This window comes from Eubalaena glacialis, chromosome 11, assembly GCF_028564815.1.
Source record: "Eubalaena glacialis isolate mEubGla1 chromosome 11, mEubGla1.1.hap2.+ XY, whole genome shotgun sequence".
In the NCBI taxonomy this organism is placed as follows: domain Eukaryota; kingdom Metazoa; phylum Chordata; class Mammalia; order Artiodactyla; family Balaenidae; genus Eubalaena; species Eubalaena glacialis.
In genome coordinates this window covers 14,094,370-14,113,813 of record NC_083726.1, presented here as the reverse complement: position 1 = coordinate 14,113,813, position 19,444 = coordinate 14,094,370, and the positions used below count along the sequence as shown (strand labels likewise).

At 46.3% G+C, this 19,444-nt stretch overlaps 1 protein-coding gene across 1 annotated transcript in view; it reads right to left on the bottom strand.

The window, feature by feature from the left end:
* The window catches only part of LARGE1 (LARGE xylosyl- and glucuronyltransferase 1), a 598,072-nt gene that overhangs the window by 312,442 nt on the left and 266,186 nt on the right, over positions 1-19,444 (bottom strand). Inside the window, 1 exon segment of the mRNA XM_061204391.1 lies at positions 12,396-12,697. Within this exon segment, the coding sequence (XP_061060374.1) occupies positions 12,396-12,697 (302 nt within the window).

Here is a 19,444-nt window from a genome sequence, read left to right as displayed (position 1 = left end):
AAAAAAAATTTACTTAAAACAAAATTTTAGAGCACTATACAAAATTCTCAGACACAGGGACCACAAGGCTCTTCCTAAGGAAGCCAGTAAAGCTTCCTGCTCACTCCCTTTATTCCTGAATACAGTGCTGCAAGCTGCACCCAAAGATACCGGTCAGAGTGCCAGAGCTAGGCTCTCATTCCTGATGCCACTGGGGTCAAGTGAGTGACCTTTACTTTTAGGGCCTGCAGGAAGAATTCAGACATGACCGGAGTGTTTTTGGAGACTGATGTGCCAGGCACTGTGCTGGGCTCAAAGGATCGAAATGTCAATCAGCCTTCATCCCCCGGGTCAAGTGAAGAGAGAGAAAGAGACAACCAGACAACCCCAGCAGGGACTGCAGAGGCTTCTGTGGTGGCAAGCTCGGCGTCCCTGCCCCCAGAGTAGCCAGCAGCACCCCAGACCGAGCAGAGGCAGGGAGAGCTTCCAGGAGGAGAGGGCATTCTAGTAATGAGACCAGGGCAATATTCACTGCTGCTACTCGGGGTCAGCAGGGACTTATAACTGTGTGCTTGCCAGTCTCCATGTAACCTGAAAGAGAACTGCCCTCCAACAGGAAAAAATCCCCATAGGGCTGTTTTCTCATACAGGCATGCAAGAGAAAAATAACCACTGTCCCCAAAGAAATTCAGACCAAACCAAAGGATGGAAGACAAACTGTGGCCCCGGCAGAAGTAATCAACACTCCAGCCAGCCACGTGTCCAGCAGCGACCCCATTAGCAGCGACCCTGAAGGCCAGGCATTCTGCCTGGGGGCACAATGTAGTGAAAGCATCTCATAACCGGGAGCCTTTGGGAGTGGGAGGGGAAACCTATTTAAACGCTGGCATTTGTGCGGAGGGGCTGGGGGGAGTCAGGCTCGGCCCAGATTCTGGACTGCAGCTGCTGGAACAGGGGGTGGAGAGGCAGCACCTCCCAGAGGACAGATGCTCCCATGGCAGCCAGGGAGAGGCACACAGCTGGCGACAGAGGCAGGAGCCAGTTGGCTGGGAAAACCCAACGAGAGTGAAGAGACCTGGGTCTGAGCCATAACTTCAAAGCTAAGTTGCTGTGTGACCTTGGAGCAGTTGCTTAACATCCCTGAGCCTCACTGGCCCACCTGTAAAATGGAGATCAAAATGGACACTCCGCTGTGTAACTGCGGGGATCAGACAAGTACGTGCAAGTAGGTGCACTACTGAACTGATGTTCGTTCATGTTACCGACTGCATACGCAGCGTAACGAGGTGTTCATCATCCCCCGGCTTTAGCCTCATGTGTAAAACGGGGACATACTACTACTTACCCTCAAGGGGTTGCTGAGGGTAAGTGGTCCTCAAAGTCTAACGTGCATCAGACTCCCCGGAGGGCTTGCTAACATAGAGCGCTGGGCCCCTCCTCCAGAGCTCCTCATTCAGGAGGTTCAGGGGAGCGGCCTGAGGAGTCCCCGAATCCAGGTGACACTGACACTACTGGTCCAGGGACTCCGCCTGAGAACTGCTCTGTGTCTAAAGCACCGTGAAGAGTGTCTCCCGTTAAACCCTCCACAGATGTCAGCTGTGATTATGTCGGGAGAGGAGGAGGGGTCTTCGCAGAATCTGTTTCCGATACTCTCCGAGGAGGAAGCACCGCCCCCCCCTTCTACAAGACAAGCAGAGGCAGTGCTCCCGCACAGCTACCTCATTCTCCCACGGCCTTGGAATTGACGACTCTTCCAGGGTGATGAAAAGGCCAGGGGAGGAGAACACGGGACGCAGCTTCTCCTGCGCGAAAACAAAGCCCTGGAAATCAGGACGGTGGCCCAGCTCTGCCTCTGGCCACCTGGGTGTCCTTGGGCAAATGACCTAACCTCTCTGATCCTCGGTGACTCCTTTATAAAAAGAGGGATTTAGAAGTTCTATATACAGAGCTTTCCAAATACCCAGGATTTTCCAAAATTCAAGAGGAAGGAAGTGAGACAGAGCAGATGAGTAACTGGTCCAAGGCCCCTCGCCTCAGCCAGTCAGCAGCAAAGGGGTTGAAGAACTCAGACTCCTGCCATTCAACCCACACAACTCGGCTCAATAACACATATATGTTAACTATTAAATTTTTAAAAATATATTGCTAACGTGCCACCTAAAATAATCTTACAAACCGCCCAGGCTCTACTCTCTTGGGAAACCACTGACCGAACTCTGTCTGTTCCCTCAAGGTACTGATCCACGGACCCAGAAGACAAAATTATTTCAACCCTGTAGAAAACAGAAGGAGACCCCTTCCAACCATAATGGAAGCCAAGTCATCAGGGGCTGGGCAAGGCGGCAGGTGGAGCGCAGGGCCTGCAGGGCCTGGTGAGAGGACGGGATGGGCCAAACCTCCAGGGGGCGGTGACTGCATCCTCTGTGGCCAAGGCCCAATAAACGGACAACAAAGGAACGATCTCCCAGCATCCCCACCGGCATGTTCCTGGTCTGCTTTAGGGTGGGTTTTCTTGTGTTATGAAGAACGTCATAAGCTGAGGAATCAGAAACCCAAGTGTTTCACGGAAGACATGGGAAAGGGTGAGACTGATTTTTGGGTGGGTCAAGAAGAGTTTAATTATTAGGGTAAACCCATGCCTGGGGCAGGTGGGTTGTCTAAATATAGCCCCATACCCAGCACAGTTGACACGTATCACAATCCCATCTATGGGGCCAATGGATGACCAGCCTGACCCCAAAAGTCTACACACCTTTGCCAAGTACTCAGTCATTCTACAAGCGTGGACTGAGCACCTACTATGTACCAGGCTCAATTGTAGCTGCTGGGGATACAGCAGCAAGTGAAGGAGACTGAATCCTTGCCCCCCATCACGGGAGCTGGCATTCCACTTGGGGGGACACAGAAAATAAACAAACAAAGGCACATATAATTAAACTATATAGAATGCTAGACGATGAGGAGTCTAGGAAGAAAAATTAAGCAGGGGGGGAAGAAGGGCATGTGGATGGGTAGCTGGTGAGTATGGCTAAGATTTTAAGTGGGGTTGTCTGGACAACCCTCCCTGAGAAGGTGACACTGGAGCAAAAATCTGATGTAGGTCAGGGAATGAGGCCTCTGGGTGTCCAGGCAGAGTGTCCCAGGCAGCGGAAACAACCCTGAGATACAAGGCAGCCGCCTGTGGAACAGGGAGGAGGCCAGGCAGCCTGGGAAAGACGGCAGGGAGGAAAGCTGGAGTCCGTGAGGCAGCTCTTCTAGAGCTCCCAGGCATCCTTAAGAACTCAACTTTTCCTATGTGTGAGGAGAGAAGCTACTGGAGGGTTCAAAGCCAAGAAACAGCACAATCTGATTTAAATTTTAAAAGGATCACGCAAACTGCCAGTTAAGAACAGATGCTCTGAGTGTGCACATACCTGGGGGGTAGGGGAGCAAGCAAGGAAGGTGGGAGCGGGAAGAACAGTCAGGAAGCTACTGCAATAACCCAAGTGCGGTGCACACCGTGATATGCTGCCTAAGGCCCCTTTCATGAGGTGTGCATTGCCTCACTTGCTAGGAACAGCCTCCTTGCCAAGAGCTGCCTTTTTGAGGGTCGGCCCCTTCCTGGGGCAGCTGCAGCCAATGACCCTCCCACGGCATCCTCAGTGACTGGCCCCGTGGACATGCCTTCATAGACGGCCAGCACATGAAATTCCATCTCTGGGTGTGCTTCACGGCACATGAAGCTGGAGATGAAATGGGCCAGGGAGGTAGTGGTGGGGGCGAGAAAGGGCCAGAGGGCATCCTAGTTCAAAGTCCTTCATGACCAGTTCACAGTCGGCTTCTCCAGTGGAGGGAGCAGGCTATCACACACATTAAGATTTACAACCTCTGGAGAGGATGTGGAGAGACCGGAACCTTTGTGCATTGTTGCTGGGAGTGTAAAATGGTGCAGTCACTAAAGACAAGAGTATGGCCGTTCCTGGAATAATTAGAAACAGCATTACCACATGAGCCAGCAATCCCACTTCTTGGTATACAACCAAAAGAATGGAAAGCAGGACCTCAGCAACATATTTGCACACCCTCGTTCCCAGCAGCTCTATTCACAACAGCCAAGAGGTGCCAGCAACCCAAGTGTCCATTGTCAGATGAACAGATAAACAAAATGTGGTCTATCTGTACAATGAATTATTATTCAGCCTTCAAAAGGAAGAAAATCCTGCCACATGTTACAACATGGTGAACTTTGTGGACGTTATGTTAAGTGAAATAAGCCAGTCACAAAAAGACAAATACTCTATGATCCCACTTATAAGAGGCATCTAAAGTAGACCAATCACAGAAACAGAAAGTAGAATGATGGTTGCCAGGGGCTGGACAGAAGCAGAAATGGAAAGTCCCTGCTCATTGGGAACAGAGTCTCAGTTTTGAACAAGTTCTGGAGATCAGTTGCACAACAGTGTGGATATACTAAACATTAACTGAACCGTGCGCTTGAAAATGGTTAAGAAGAGAAATTTCATGTTTTGAGGGTTTTTTTTTGTTAACCAAAATTAAAAGAAAAATTACAACCTGGATCTTCACTACATGGTCTCACTAAGCCTAAGTTTCCCTATCTATAAAATTAGGATGATTAAAATGATTTCTTAAGCTAAGGTATGTCAAGTTCAATGCTGGCACCTAATACCTGCACAATTAATGAAAGCAGGTCTGATTAACATCATTACCATCAGCAGCCCCGCCTCCGCCTTCCACGCTGTTCACGCCATGATCAAGCTAGATGATGCACTGAGCTTTCTTGCTTCCATGATGTACCCTCGATCTAGGATGCTCCAGCGCTTCCCCGCACCTGTCAAACTCTTCCCCATCTTTCAAGATACAGGACTACCTTTTGGGACTTCAGCTTCCTCATCTATAGAAAAGGGGTAATAAATGTGTCAACTTACAGGGTTGGACAGATTAAGTAAGATGACTCATGATTTAGAGCCCGGCATCCTGTAAGTAGTAGATATATATCAGCAGTCATTATTCAATTATTATTATTATTATTATTATTATTATTATAAGAGAGTTTATAATATGCTGAAGGCTCTGAATTTGAGGCCTTGAGCCTTTTTTTTTTTCCTTTCTGGCCACACCGTGTGGCTTATGGGATCTTAGTTTCCCCGACCAGGGATTGAACCCAGGCCCTCAGCAGTGAAAGCACAGAGTCCTAACCACTGGACTGCCAGGGAATTCCTGGCTTTGAACCTTAAATATTCGCAAAAGCTAGGCATCAGGTTTTTTCCTTCTGCCCTCACTTCTACTCCTCTTCAAGTAAGAACTGAAATAGTCTTTCCCTTACTGTTGAAAGGAAGGCTTTCAAAGATGCCCAATTCCCTCCACTGTCAAATGCTGGCACTGCCTTTATCCTCTTTCAATACAAGAAGGCAGAAAACCCCGGAATGCGGAGGTGAGCCACCGGCATCATCATCTGGGCTGTGGTAGCAACTGTGTAATCTTAAGTAAGACCCTTTATATTTCCCTGCTTTAATTTCATCATCTTTAAAATGAGAGGGTTGCATCTTTATTTGTTGTCATTGCTCTTAAGGGCACATTTTCAAAGTAAGTTTTACAAGAGGGCACAATAGATAAAGCAGATCAAGGCAGCCTTGCTTCGGGGTAAGCACAGCCAGGAGGCTGCCAGAGAAAGGGCCCCTTGCCATGGCCATGGTGTGGAAGCCAGCCCAAGACTGACCCCCAAAGATCCCTGCCAGCTGAGAACCATGCCCTGTGCAGCCCCTCCTACATTGTATCAGTGAGTCTGTGTGACCAGTCGAACTTAGCAGAAGTAATGGTCCATGACATCCAAGGCTAGATCAAAAAAAGACTGTCATTTCTGCCTTGTTCTGCTGGATCACCTCCTCTGGGGAAAGCTAGCTGCTACACCAGAGGAACACTCAAGCAGTCTTAAGGAAGTGAGGCCCCAGCTGGGCCAGTGTGCCAGCTTGGAAGCAGATGCTCCAGCCCCAATCAAGCCTATAGCTGATGCAGCCCCAGCAGATGTCTTAACTGCAACCTCAGGAGAGATCTGGAGCCTCGATCTCCAACTAAGCTGCTCTCAGATTCCCAATTTTCAGAAACTATGAGATAATAAATGCATGTTGTTTTAAACTGCTAAGTTTTGGTAATAACTTGCCATGAAGCAATAAATAATTAATACACTCAAGGAAGGTACCCGAAAGACCACACTGAGAGCTAGGGTTCCTGAAAATCACTGCAGAAGAAGTCCTACTAGGTACCTTCCAGTACAACAACCCCTAGTTCCAGGGCCTGACATTTAGCAAGGATGTTTTAGTAGATTTACATCCTTTGAGGAGCCCCAAAGACAACATATGAAGCTAATGAAATGTGAATCCAAATGCTGTAAGAGTATCTTTCAACAGCCACGTGATGTATGAAAAGATTGCGGGCAAACCCTTCCACTGTGGGGAGATTATGGAAAGACCTTGAAGATGAAGTAAAAACAAAGAGGTAGATCAAAATTCTTGGAGGTCTGTTATGGGTCCAGAAAATGCAGGTAAGAGGTGTCAAGATTTATAAACATAAAACCTAAAGCAAAATGGTAAACTCCCACTGAGCTGACAAATGCAGTCACAATCTGGCAGGCACTTTAGAACAACCCAACTTCTTTTTAAAGAACAGAGAGATCCTTGCTTAGACCCACAGAGGAATGATTACCCACATAGGGCTGCGACAGCCCCCAAGGTGGAAGATGACCTCCATATCGTGACTGTCACCCAGAAGCCTTCTGAGGTAAGGCATCTGCCAGGCACAGAATAAGGACTGCAGTTCTGAGCTGATGGGAACACGGGTCCCAGAAGCTCTAATTTATGAAGTGTCCAGCACAGTGGTTCAGAGCACAGGTTCTAGAAAGCAAACTGCCAAGGTTTAAATGCGAGCTCCCACCTCTTCCAGACAGTGTGACTTTGCAATAATTATTTAACTTTTCTCAGCAGTAGTTTTCTAATCTATGAAAGGAAGAAAGTATGCTACGCAGATTAAATGAGATATTTTATGTAAGCTTTAGCATGGTGTCGCCTACACTTTCAGGGCTCAATACACGTTAACTTTTATTACTATTACATTACTATTCCATTTTGAATGAAGTTCAAAGCATGGAATAGAAGGAAAGAGATACTTCCTCAAGGGGTGGTCTGACATCAGACAGTACCATTCTCACCTGGCTTTTCATCATAACAATATCAACTGTTGCTGTTTTAATTCTTTGACATTCCTCCCATTGAGGGATGGGATGTGTGCTCCTTCTCCCTTCAAACTGGGTGGGCTTTTGTGACTGTGTCAACTAACAGACTACACTATCAACAAAAGGGACACTATGTGACTTCTGAGGCCAGGTCACTAAAAGTGCTTCTGCTCTGCCTTGCTCACTGGGATACTTGTACTTAAAGCCATCGGCTGCCGTGGAAGCAGGTGACAGTTCTGGAGCCGCCATGTTGTGAGGAAGCCCAAACTAGCCATAGAGAGAGACCACATGGAGAGACCCTGAGTCCACAACAGGGAAGAGAGATGCTGGGCCAGCACCCATTGTTCCAGTCCTCACCATTCCAGCTCCAGCCACCAAGTAATTGCATGAGTCCCCCACCCACCACCCCCCCAGACCAGAACCACTCAGCTAAGCCCTTCTCCAATCCCTGACCCCCAGAGACCAGGAGAGCTAATAAAATGATTGGCATTGTTTCAAGCCATTACGTTTTAGGTGATTTGTTAGGCAGCAATTGAGAACTGGAATATCCATAATAAGTCTATGTGACACCCATACAAAGTCAGTTTCCCACCTGCTATCTCATTTCATCCTCACAATTGCATAGGGAAGAACACATTATCATTTTCATTTCATGATAATGAAATAGACTCCAAGAGGGTAACTGAATTGCCCAAGGTCACATGGCTAGTGAGTGGCAAAGTAAAGATTCCTGGTTAGAAATTCGGACTCCAGTTCAGTGATTTCTGTGCTGTACCATAAGCTGACTCCCAGAATAGACCAGAACGAGAAATGCAGCACATATCTGTACACACATAGGCAGAAGTGGAGATCAAAGAGGATCATCCTGTCCCAAGTCCCAAGGCACAAAGAAACCAGTCCCTTATGGAAGCAGCTCTGTCCTGACAACAGATACGTGCAAGAATAAAATGGGCAGCTACTTGAAGGCCACACCATTAAAAAACGACAAGAGGGCACAAGGACTGGCAAAGGCCCCTGATTTCTATCACCAAGTATCTCAGCTGACAGCCCAGGCATCATCTCAGAAGGGTTTTCAGAAATACTTGTCATAGCCCAGAGAAATTTCAGCACAACCAGATACGATGACAACGTCCTTGGTGACGAGGCCCTGCACGCTGACAGGGTGTCAGGACCAACTTCAGCACTTGTAACCACGAGTGCTCCCATGAAGGGAGGATTCTATTTGGACTCCACTGAATGACATTTCTCATCTGCCTCTACGGCATTTTCCCAAAAATCTTTAAATATGCCAAGCGATGGAAACCAAAGAAGCACACTGCTAATGGGTATAAAGCCAGCATCTCAGGCCACGTGTGCCCCCAGAGTAGACCACACTGAAATAAGATGCCAGCAGGTCAGGACTTTCTAATTCATCTATGGAACCTCGAACAGGACCTGGGGTTCATCACAGGTGAAGTCCACCAAAAAATAACTTTTTAAGGGTCTAAGACATAACATTATCAAGATGCACAAAGAGAAGATAAACAAATGGGCAAAACCTAATTCTCAGGTGCAAAAGACTAAAAAATAAGTTATAGTAACAATTAACAAGCTCGAGGTCTTTATCTCTCAAACAGCACAAGGAGAAAGTGAACCTCATCATTTATTTTCATTGTCTCTTAAAGCAGTGGTTTCCAAACAGTTTCCACTATCCCAGAATCACTCGGATACATATTTGTAATACTTATATTTTGGGCCCTATTCTCAGAGATTCTCAATCAGTAGATTCTGTGGTGGGTCCCATGAATATGCATGTTTGGTATATAATTCTAATGTATAACTGAATTCGGTAACTACTCATTTGACAGAGAACATTCACCGTAACCATAATATCTATTCTCTCTAGGAGCAAAACTCCAAAATGTTAACAAAGAACATGGCTTCTTTGAAGAAAATCTATCTTTTCCAGGCTCCCTTGCAGCTAGGTGGCAGCTAAAGGTAGCAGCTAAATGAAGTTCTGCCAGTGTGTTCTAAAAGGAACTGATTGTGAAATTTCTAAGACGTGTTCTTAAAGCAAGCTGATATGCCCCACCTTAATGCTTCTTCTTTCCTGCTAGCTGGAATGTGAATGACAGGGCTGAAGCTCTGATAGTCATTAAAGACCATGAGATGACCTTGAGAATGCCAGTCAAGCCAGCTGGGTGAAAGATAAAGGAGGCTTGCATCCAGACATGAACATCCCTACACCAATAGCTCCAGACTTCTTACATGTAAACAGAAATAAGATGCAAAGCCACCATTAACTTGGGATTGTTTGATAAATCACAGTGAAATCAACTGCTAACACAACTAACTATGCTACTGTTTGCCTAAATTTCTAATATTCACTGTCACCACTGAAATAGTTTGAGGCAGGAACTTTATTTTAATCCATAACTTACAAACAAAGAAGCCAACACACAGAAAACTGATGTAACTTGCTCAGTGCCACGTGGTCATCAAGGTACGGAGGGAACCAGAATTGGGCTCCTGTCTCCCATTTTGAAAGCCAATGGTCTTTGCCCACACTATTTGGTGGGGCGCTTGGGACAGAAGCCCTCTTTAAAAATATCAATAGGATGTGTGTATCTCAGAAAGCTGAGCAGGGGAAGACACTGGCCACACAGACTACAGCAGGAAGAGGAATCCTCTGTTTTCTCCCTCTGTTACACTTGTGTCCTCCCATTTTTTCCTTTTCTGTTTTTCACCTCCTTGATCGTAGTTGACGGTTTAAGTCAGCCTGAGTCATAATAATGTAAACACACTCGAAGAAAAGAATTTCCTCCCTCTGGGCCAGCCAACACTCTAAACTGATGCCATGACCATAACCTGAGAGCACAGAATCTGTAAGAAATCAAACCAGCCTTCACCCAGGCAGGGAAAGAAGATCCCCAAATTAGGGCCCATCCCAGACCAGCCTAGACCAAGGGAATTTGTTAAAGTTGCTAAGTCCCCAAAGATGCAAAACAGAGATCTTCCATTACACAGGCCACTGGCAATGGCTGTGGAAGATTAAATGAGGCTGGGCCTGGCATGTAGTCAGAACCTAATTATAGGAATGAGATCACTAGGCAATTTAACCTAACTCCTGACTTATGCTCTCCTGAATGCACACCATGCCTTGCCTAACCTGTTGATTCTCTTCTTATATAAAAAGAAGAATGAAGAATTAAGCAGTTAAAAAATGACTAGCTCTCTACCCCTAACAGTCCCCCTAAGAATCCTGCAGGTAGATCACGCAGGCAACATAACATCTGAAGAAAGAGCCCGTCTGCATGCAATGGAGAATGATGCAGAATCCAACCTCCTGCCTCAGTGATTCACTGAGATTCTTCCCCCTTTTTCCTCTTTAAAAACTGTCATGGCTGAGCAGAATCTTCAGAGTTGGTCTCAGGTCATGAGTCCACCTTCCCCCCAGATTGCCAGCTTTTCTGATTAAAGTACCTTTCCTTTCTACCGACACTTGCCTCTCGAATTATTGGCTTATGAGCAGCGAGCAGCCAAACCTGGGTTTGGTAACAGTAGGAATTTCTTTTTGTTTATCGTCTCTTCCTCACTTCCCACCTCAAAACATAAGAACCAGAAGAAAGGGAGTTTTGTCTCTTTTTCAGTCATTGTTATTTCCCAGCACAGAGAACAGTGTGAGACCCATAATAGAGGATCAGTAAATATTTGTTGGATGAATGATGACAATGCAGCACCCGCTTCCCTGCCCAGGTTCTCTGTGCTCACCTGACCGACCAACTCACTGTGTTCTGAATACTTTCCTGCTTGACAGTGCCTCGCTTCATATTTTTCATACTCACACATACACTCCTTGTTGGATGTCCTCCATCTACCTTCCTCCGCCTCTCCACCAGCCCACACTTCAAACCAGGCTTGAGAATCCATGAGAAATCCTATTATCCTCAGGGGCTCCCCCTGACCATTCCAGTCTAAAATCTCCCTGACCACTGACCTTGCATAGAACTGAGTCTACATCACTCAATAAGCCCCATATCCCCTTATGGCATACTACACAGTATCACCAATATCACTAAAAACCACATTCACGTGAACAGCATCTTACAGTTTGCAAATTTACATTTCATCTTACATTTTGCAAAAATTACAGTTTTCTCTTCAGGGCATTTGAGGTCTAATATTCTGAGAATGTAGCCAGGAAATGGAATAAACAAACAGCAGGTAATATCTGCATCTAACTAAAAATAACAAAAATTACCCATAATTGAAAATATGCTGTATACCAGACACTATTTGTGGCTCTATATGGCCATCCCATTTCCTTTGCACAAATACTGCAGGAAGCAGGTATTGTTTTCTAAAGTTTATTGATGAGACACATCTGAAGCTCAGAGAGGTTAGGTAACCTGCTCAAGCACTCACAACAGAAACCACCAGAGCTGGGAAATGAACTCAGGTTTGTCTGTCCCAGAAAGGCTTGCTGTTAACAGGGATGTTCTAATTCCTCTCCACTGGGACTGGAGGAAGCAGAAAACGAGTGCGTGTGTGTGTGTGTGTGTGCGTGTGCACGCACGTGTGTGCCCATGCACATGCAGCGCACACATAAGCATGGATGCATGAACCGGGGGCGGGGTGAGGGGCAAGAGGGAGAGGGAGTGAGTAAGTTTTCCAAATGACCAAAGAGTTACTAAGAAAGCCAGCGTACTCTAAAAGGGGGAAAATGATACAAAGCTATAAAAGTTCAAAGAACTGCTTTAGATAAGCAAGTCTCTGGTTCTGAATTACAGAAGCTGTATGTAAAGTGAGAATGAGGTCCAGGGGAACTTCCCAGCAGGGCCTCAAGGCCAGGTGCACCATGCCCCCTGGCCCCCTGGGGCCCCCAGGATGACAGCTAGGCGTAGAAATCCTGAGCGTGTCAAAATGAGCCGCAAAGAAACAAGCAGCAGGTTCTGTTTGCTGCTCTTAATATCTCTGCAGTGCAAGCCTCCTTATGCCCATTTTTCAGGTGGGGAAACTGAGGCTCAGAGACTTAAAACGATTTGCCTGGCCATTCAGCAAAGTGAATGACCAAGCCAGATTCAGGCCCAGGCCTGAGCCAAGAACGCCAGCTCTCTCCAGGCCCCTGGCCACGCTTCCAGGTGGCACTTGCAAGGGGTGGCTGTGGGCCATGTGGGGACTGGGACCTTGGAAGGCTCTGGGTGCTCCTTACCTCGCACTTCTCCACGACCGGCTGCTGCCCACACTCGGAGCTGTTGCCTGCCACGATGCCGGCCCGAAGGTTCTCGCTATCGCCGGTGCCCTCCTCCATGGAGTAGGTCTTGGAGTGGTTGCCGCGCCGGTGGGCCGGGCCGTGGCCCTGGGCCAGGCTGAGCTGCCGGCGGAGCGCGCGGTTCTCCTCCTCCACCTCGCGCACGCGCACCTCCAGGCTCTCGCGCTCCCGCTGGCTGGACGCCGTGTACCGGGGGCTGTGAGGCTGGGACTCCAGCGGAGACAGCGACACCGGCTTCCCATCTGCGGGTGCGGAGAGAACGGGAAGAGTTAAGGCCGAATAGAACCCCACGGGCCCCTCCCCCTTCCCCAGACGTCCAGAGCTCCTTTTGCAGTCCCATTTAGAAGCGAAAGCGGGTGGAAAGTGAGTTGTAAATAAACACGCATCCAGACTGAACTGCGAACAAAGTTGAGAACAGAATGACTTACCGTGGTGATGAAAAACCTGCTGTTTAACTGTTTACAATAGCCAAGAGCTAAGTGTCCATCAACAGATGAATGGATAAAGATGTGGGATATATACACAATGGAATATTACTCAGCCATAAAAAGAATGAAATAATGCCATTTGCAGCAACATGGATGGACCTAGAGATTATCATACTAAGTGAAGTAAGTCAGAAAGAGAAAGACAAATACCATATGATGTCACTTATATGTGGAATCTAAAATATGACACATATAAACTTATTTATGAAGCAGGAAGACACTCAAGGACATAGAAAACAAACTTATGGTTACCAAAGGGGATGCGGGGGGTATAAATTAGTAGGAGTTTGCCACTGGCAGATTCAAACTACTATATATATATAAAATAAACAACAAGGTCCTACTGTATAGCATGGGGAACTATATTCAATATACTGTAATAAACCATAATGGAAAAGAATATGAAAAAGAGTATGCATATATATGTATAACTGAATCACTTGCTGTACACCAGAAACTAACACAACACTGTAAATCAACTATACTTCAATTAAGAAAAAAACATGCTGTTTAGAGAAGACAATCACAGTATAATTTTTCCTAATTAAATGTACTGTCTTCTTTTCCCTACTTGGCACATTTCCAGGTAGATATTCTTGTTAGCAATAAAACATGACTATGAGGTAGGAGGAGGAGGGAAAGAAGGAGAATGGGGGGGGGAGTAGGAGGAAGTGGAGGAGAGGAAAAAAGAAGAGAAGGAATAAAGAAGTATTAATAATGATTAAGTTAATTTACTTCTTCCTATGTGAACTCCTATTTATCCTCCAAAACCCAGTTTCAGAAGCATCACCTCCCAAGGGAAGCCTTCTTCAATTTGCAGATAAAATATCTATCAGCATATTCCAACAGCATTTCGTACACAGTACTAAGAAAAATATGTGCCTGTCACACTGGATTTGGTAAATTGTTTTACTAAATGTTTCCTATGAAGACTGGGTGTTCAACGAGGACAAAAACTGGCTCTCACTTATCTTTGTGGAAACATATCATAATATATGATAAATGCTGGAAGGGTGGATGCATGTGTCCATGACAAGAGAGTAAAATAATTAAGTGCAAAAAGGAAGAAGAAAGTAGGACCATAATCATGAAACTGAGGGCCAGAAACAGTCTATTTAACAACCATACACAGAGAAGACAAGTAGGTCTCTCAAAGTCACACAATCAGAACCCAGTGCTATCAAAATTCGTACCCAGATCTCTCTTATACCCGAGCCTGTACACACCCCCCTTAAATGCAGATTCATAAAAGGCTATATATAGAGCCACGGATTTAAAAATTATTAATGTAAAAACCTCATGTCCGAAGGATATTTAGCATAACTCCTTGTACACAGTAAGTGCTCAATGCATGCTTACTGTTGAGGAGCCCCAGGGACACAAGACACACCCAAAACTCTCCCTCCTCTCTTCTCATGCTGCAGAAATCCCAGGATCCAGCTACAACACAGCCGCCTCAGAGAAGACCAAGCAAAAATCACATCTCCAGAAAATTACCCTCTCTCAGCTTCCTGCTAAAAAAACACTCTTTTTCCACACTTGGAGTTTTTCTCCTTCCTGCCCAGACCCCACTGAGCTTGCAAACTGTCCCAGCGAGTCTCTGTGACTCACAAAACTTGAGGATCAAAGAATGTGATGACTTACACCCTGCGAGTTTCACCTGTGCTGCCTTACTGCGCCTGCCTCTGCCCAGGGCTCTTTGATGTGTCTCTGAGTTTTCACAAACACGACTCCTTTTTTCCCTCTTAATCACCTCAGGGTTAAACGCCTGAGCTCCCGGTTCTTTGCTATCAACACAGCAAATATGACTCGCTGAATTCCACTGCTCGGGACCACAGACCAAAGGCCAAGGCCTAGCGTATGGGGATGTGAAATCACAGGTTGATTAGGGTTGCACTGTTACCAAGCTGGCCGATTACAAGCTGACTCAGGCTTTTGAAACCTGTCTCCTTGTTTGGTAAAACCAAATTAGTTCCACTGAGAATGAAAAAGAGAAGGGAGCCACAGCAATTGTGTTTTCTCAGCCAACACTGACCCTTCAAGCAGGGGTGGGGAGAATGATCATCTAGCTTCCATCAGTGGGCAGGGCAGTTACGCTTTGCACCTGCTATGGCTCTGTGCAGGGGCTGGGTAGTTCACACTGATAATGTCTTGGGTTATCACAGCACAAGCAGGTGGCAATCGGTGTCCCCATTACAGATGAGGAAACTGAGCCTCTACAAGCTTAAGCCGTGCTCCCCTTGTGGTGACTGGAAACAAGGTCTCTCTGACTGCATGTGGCCCAACTCCTGCATGTATGGCCCGAGTTGGAGGTACAGTTGCTCTGGGGCTTGAGGGGTCTTCTTTCTTCTGAAAGGACCTTGGCACTTTTGGGAAGGAACCCAGGAAGCTCTGGAAGCCCACCAGGATCCCAGAAGCTCTGGAAAATATACAACAAATGGGAACTCTGAATTTGTTCTTTGGAGGGATTAAACGCTATGAGCTTTGGTTTTCCCTTCTCTGAAATGCAAGTAGAAACGCTAACCTTGCAAGGGTGATGGGGGAGGCTTAAGTAAGATACTGAAATACCAACCACTTGAACTCTCATTGGAAGGTATTTGGTGTCAATTAGTTCCTGCAACCCCTGTCCAAGTCGGGGGGTAGGGGTGCAGACAGGTGATATTATGGGCAAGATGAGTTGATGTAAATTAGGGTGTTGAGGGCTGTCCATTTTCTGAACACGGGCTGTTCTCTGAGTGGCACGTGGGAGAAAGTGGCCAACCTTCACTTACTTTGATATGTGGCATCTCTGAACTTTCTTTCCTTCAGCCTTAGGCAGGTCAAAGTTCACCCAGAGGCTAAATGGAGGAGCAGGCAGGCTTCCCATGGGGGTCCGGTCACTTCCTCTAGCTCCTCTCCCAAAAGTCCCCCAGTTTACTTATTTCTAATTCTTTGATGACGTGCTTATAAAGGCATAATTATGTAATCCCTAAGCAATCCTAATTCCAGGGTAGTGAGGGGGAAAATGCTCTCAGTATCCTGTGTGCATTTCCTGCTTTAGATCCCAACTGGTTTTGACCAAACTTAGCTCTCAAAGACTTGCAGGTGTTTTCTCTACCTTAAAACTCCACAGACTAGTCACCAATGAAGACACATAAAATAATAAAAGCCAGGCCTCAAGGAGGGGAGCGGACGTTGGAAAAAGCCACATGCTATACTGTGCCTGGTGCCTGGCATGTAAGAAGGGCTCAATAAACAGCAGAATTGGAACTGCTAGTTTGTGTGTGTGTGTGTTTGAAAGGTGCATCACCTTGAGCTGGCCCCTCCTCTTTCTCTTCCTGAAAGAGAGTGTCCTGGAGATGGGCACCTCTCGGCTCTAACTTTCCATGGGCTCGTGTACAGATGGACCCTGCATCTCTAACCCAGCCGACACATCCAGTGCTACGTGGCCGGAAGTCAGGACAGTGGGGCCCGTTGCCCTGCCATGTTCACAGCTCATTCAGCCTGCCTACCGCTTTTGTTCCTGGACTACACATCTCTCTGGCTCCTGACCCCCTTTTTCCTGCTTTTCCTAAGCCTCTGGGGGGATGTAGTGGGGGGAGGGTTAGGACAGTGCAAGGCCTGCCCTCTTCGAAGTGGTCTGCACATCTCTGTGATGCCTTCTGGGCCCTGGTCTCTCCCAGGAACACTCCTCTTTCTTCGTGTCTAGGTCGTCATTATAAAGCCCATCACGTGGGACTTTATCGCCTATGGAAACCCCTGAACCCACAGCAGTTATTTCTCAAACTGGCAGTAGTGAAGCTTTTCCCTCCAATCCATCTTGGATAAAATGCTGGCCCAATACACATGCCTAATACATAGCTTACCCTACATGCAATTCTTCACTTGAATTCAACAAACTGGTCCATACCCTAGTCATCAAGACAAGGTCCACTGATCGCATGCCTGACGCACGTCCAATTGCTCTCAACATGCCTGCCCCCAACTTCCATACTTACCTTGTTGGAGACCAGTAACAGTCTGGGGGCTGTGATGGTTCATTTTATGTGTCAACTTGACTGGGTCATGGGGTGTCCAGATACGGGGTCAAACTTATTCTGGGTGTTTTGGGATGAGATTAACATTTGAATCAGTAGAGTGGGTAAAGCTGATTGCCTTCCCTAATGTGGTGGGCCTCATCCAAACACTCAAAGGCCTGAATAGAACAAAAAGGCTGACCCTTCCCCCACTAGGAAGGGAGAATTCCTCCTGCCTGACAGCCTCTGAGCTGGGACACTGTTTTGTTTTCCCTGCCTTTGGACTTGAACTGAAACACTGGCTTTTCCTGGGTCTCGAGCCTGCCAACCTTCAACTAGAATTACATCATCGGTTCCCCTGGGTTTCCAGCTTGCAAACTGACCCTGCAGATATGGGACTTGACCATCTCTATAATTGCATGAGCCAATTATTTATAATAAATTTCTTTACACACACACACACACACCCCCTATTTGTCTGTCTCTCTGAACAACCCTGACTAGTACAGAGACCAACAACACTCTGTAGGTCACACTGAGTACCACTGCCCAGTACCCAGCCTCTCTGTCCTCAGGGCCTGGCATGCCGCCTGCACTTAACAAGCATTTCAAGAAAGGATGAAGGGAAGGACTGGCATCTAGAACTTAAAAAAAAAAAAAAGGCATGAAAAAAATAGATCTAGCAAACCTTCAACTACCAGTTCCCTTGAACTTTGAACAACCTGGGGGCTAGAGGCATGGATCCCCTACGCAGCTGAAAATCCACGTATAACTTTAGAGTTGGTCCTCGATGTCTGTGGTTCCACATCTGCTGATTCAACCAACTACAGATCATATAGTATACGTATTAATTGAAAAAAATCTGCATGTAGTGGACCCATGCAGTTCAAACCTGCATTATTCAAGGATCAACTGTACTTACAAAGTGACCTCATTATAAGGTTAATTGCTGGGGGAAGAGGGAGAGGTAACCAAGAAAAGCAAACAAATCAAATCTAGTCATAAAAGCATGGGATTTGGAATAAGAAAGAGCTGAGTTTGAATTATGGTTCTGCCACCTACTAATAATTAACCTTAGGCAAAGTACTTAACTTCTGTGACTCGATGTCCCCATATGTAAAATGGGAGACGGGTGTGTGTACATTATTACCTAGCATCAGGCCTAATCAGAGTAGATACTCAAATTTCCCCTTTCCACCCACCCTAACCCAGAGGCAGGACACATAAAGACAACAGTGAATAGGATCCTTCATTTCTAAGCCCCTGTGACCTTTGCTTTTCTATTATTACCTTTCCTTCCAGGTTTTTCTTTTTTTTCCCCAGATCTGCACTGTATTTGTACACAAGGTGCATCTCTGTCACATAATGCCTATATGTGTTGATCTACAGTTCAGCCCACTTTGAGTTTAAAATGTCAAACAAGACATTATTCAAAACCTCAGTTGACAACATCTTCCTCCTCCCTCCCAAACTTCTCAACAAACATGAATTTATCATCAGATTTGAATCTCTGAATCCACTTGAGATGAATGCTCTGAATTAAGAATCAAAACAGCTAAGATTCAGAACAAAAAAGGTAAATTGAAAATCAACCTCCGTGCAGTACGGTGACAGAGATTAGGGACTTGGCATCCAAAACGTCCTAAGTGATGATCTGAATCAGTTTGTGTGCATGACTCTCTCTGGAGTACTGGCGTTTCACACTGTGATAGCCACCACTGCAGATAGAACTGGGGGGCTCATTAATGGGGGCAGGGACCCCAGCCCTGAGACCACCATGTTGGGGGCTCATAGCAGCCCCTTCCAGTGGTGACAGTCCTAGATCTTTCTGGTCAAGGACACCACAATCCTGCACTCACGCCCAGATTCCAGGAAGGCTGTCCCCCTGCATCATGCTACCTACGATGAAGACACTGCATCCCTAACCTTTATACGGCAAAATCCCCCTATGTACAATCTGTCACCAGGGCCTGCCAATTCTCCTGATGTTTGAAGCCCTTCTCATTCTATTTCAAACATTCCATCTCAAACCCAGCCTTTTAAATCTTATCCTAAAACAGGGGTCATCAAACTTCTTCTGTAAATGCCCGGAGAGTAAATATGTTTTACTCTGTAGGCCATGCAGTCTCTGATGCAAGGACCCAACTCTGGCTTTGTAGCACAAAAGCAGCCACAGAAATTCCTAACACACGAGCATGGCCGTGTTACAATAAAACTTTATTTACAAAAACAAGTGCTGGGCCAGATTTGGCCTGCAAGCCCTAGTTTGTGGATCTTTGTTCTAGAACATTGGTCTCCTCGGTTTGTCTCCCCACTTCCAATCTCCCTCTGTTCCTGCCAGCCTTACTCACAGGTGCCAGGGATGTTCTTAATGAAAACCCTATTCCCACCACATTTTGCAGTCTGACAATGTACAGAAGCCTCTCCATCTGCTTCAAGGTCATCTATAAAATTCAACAAACACTTGGTCACTTCCTATTGAGTACATGTCCAGTGCTTAGAGGCT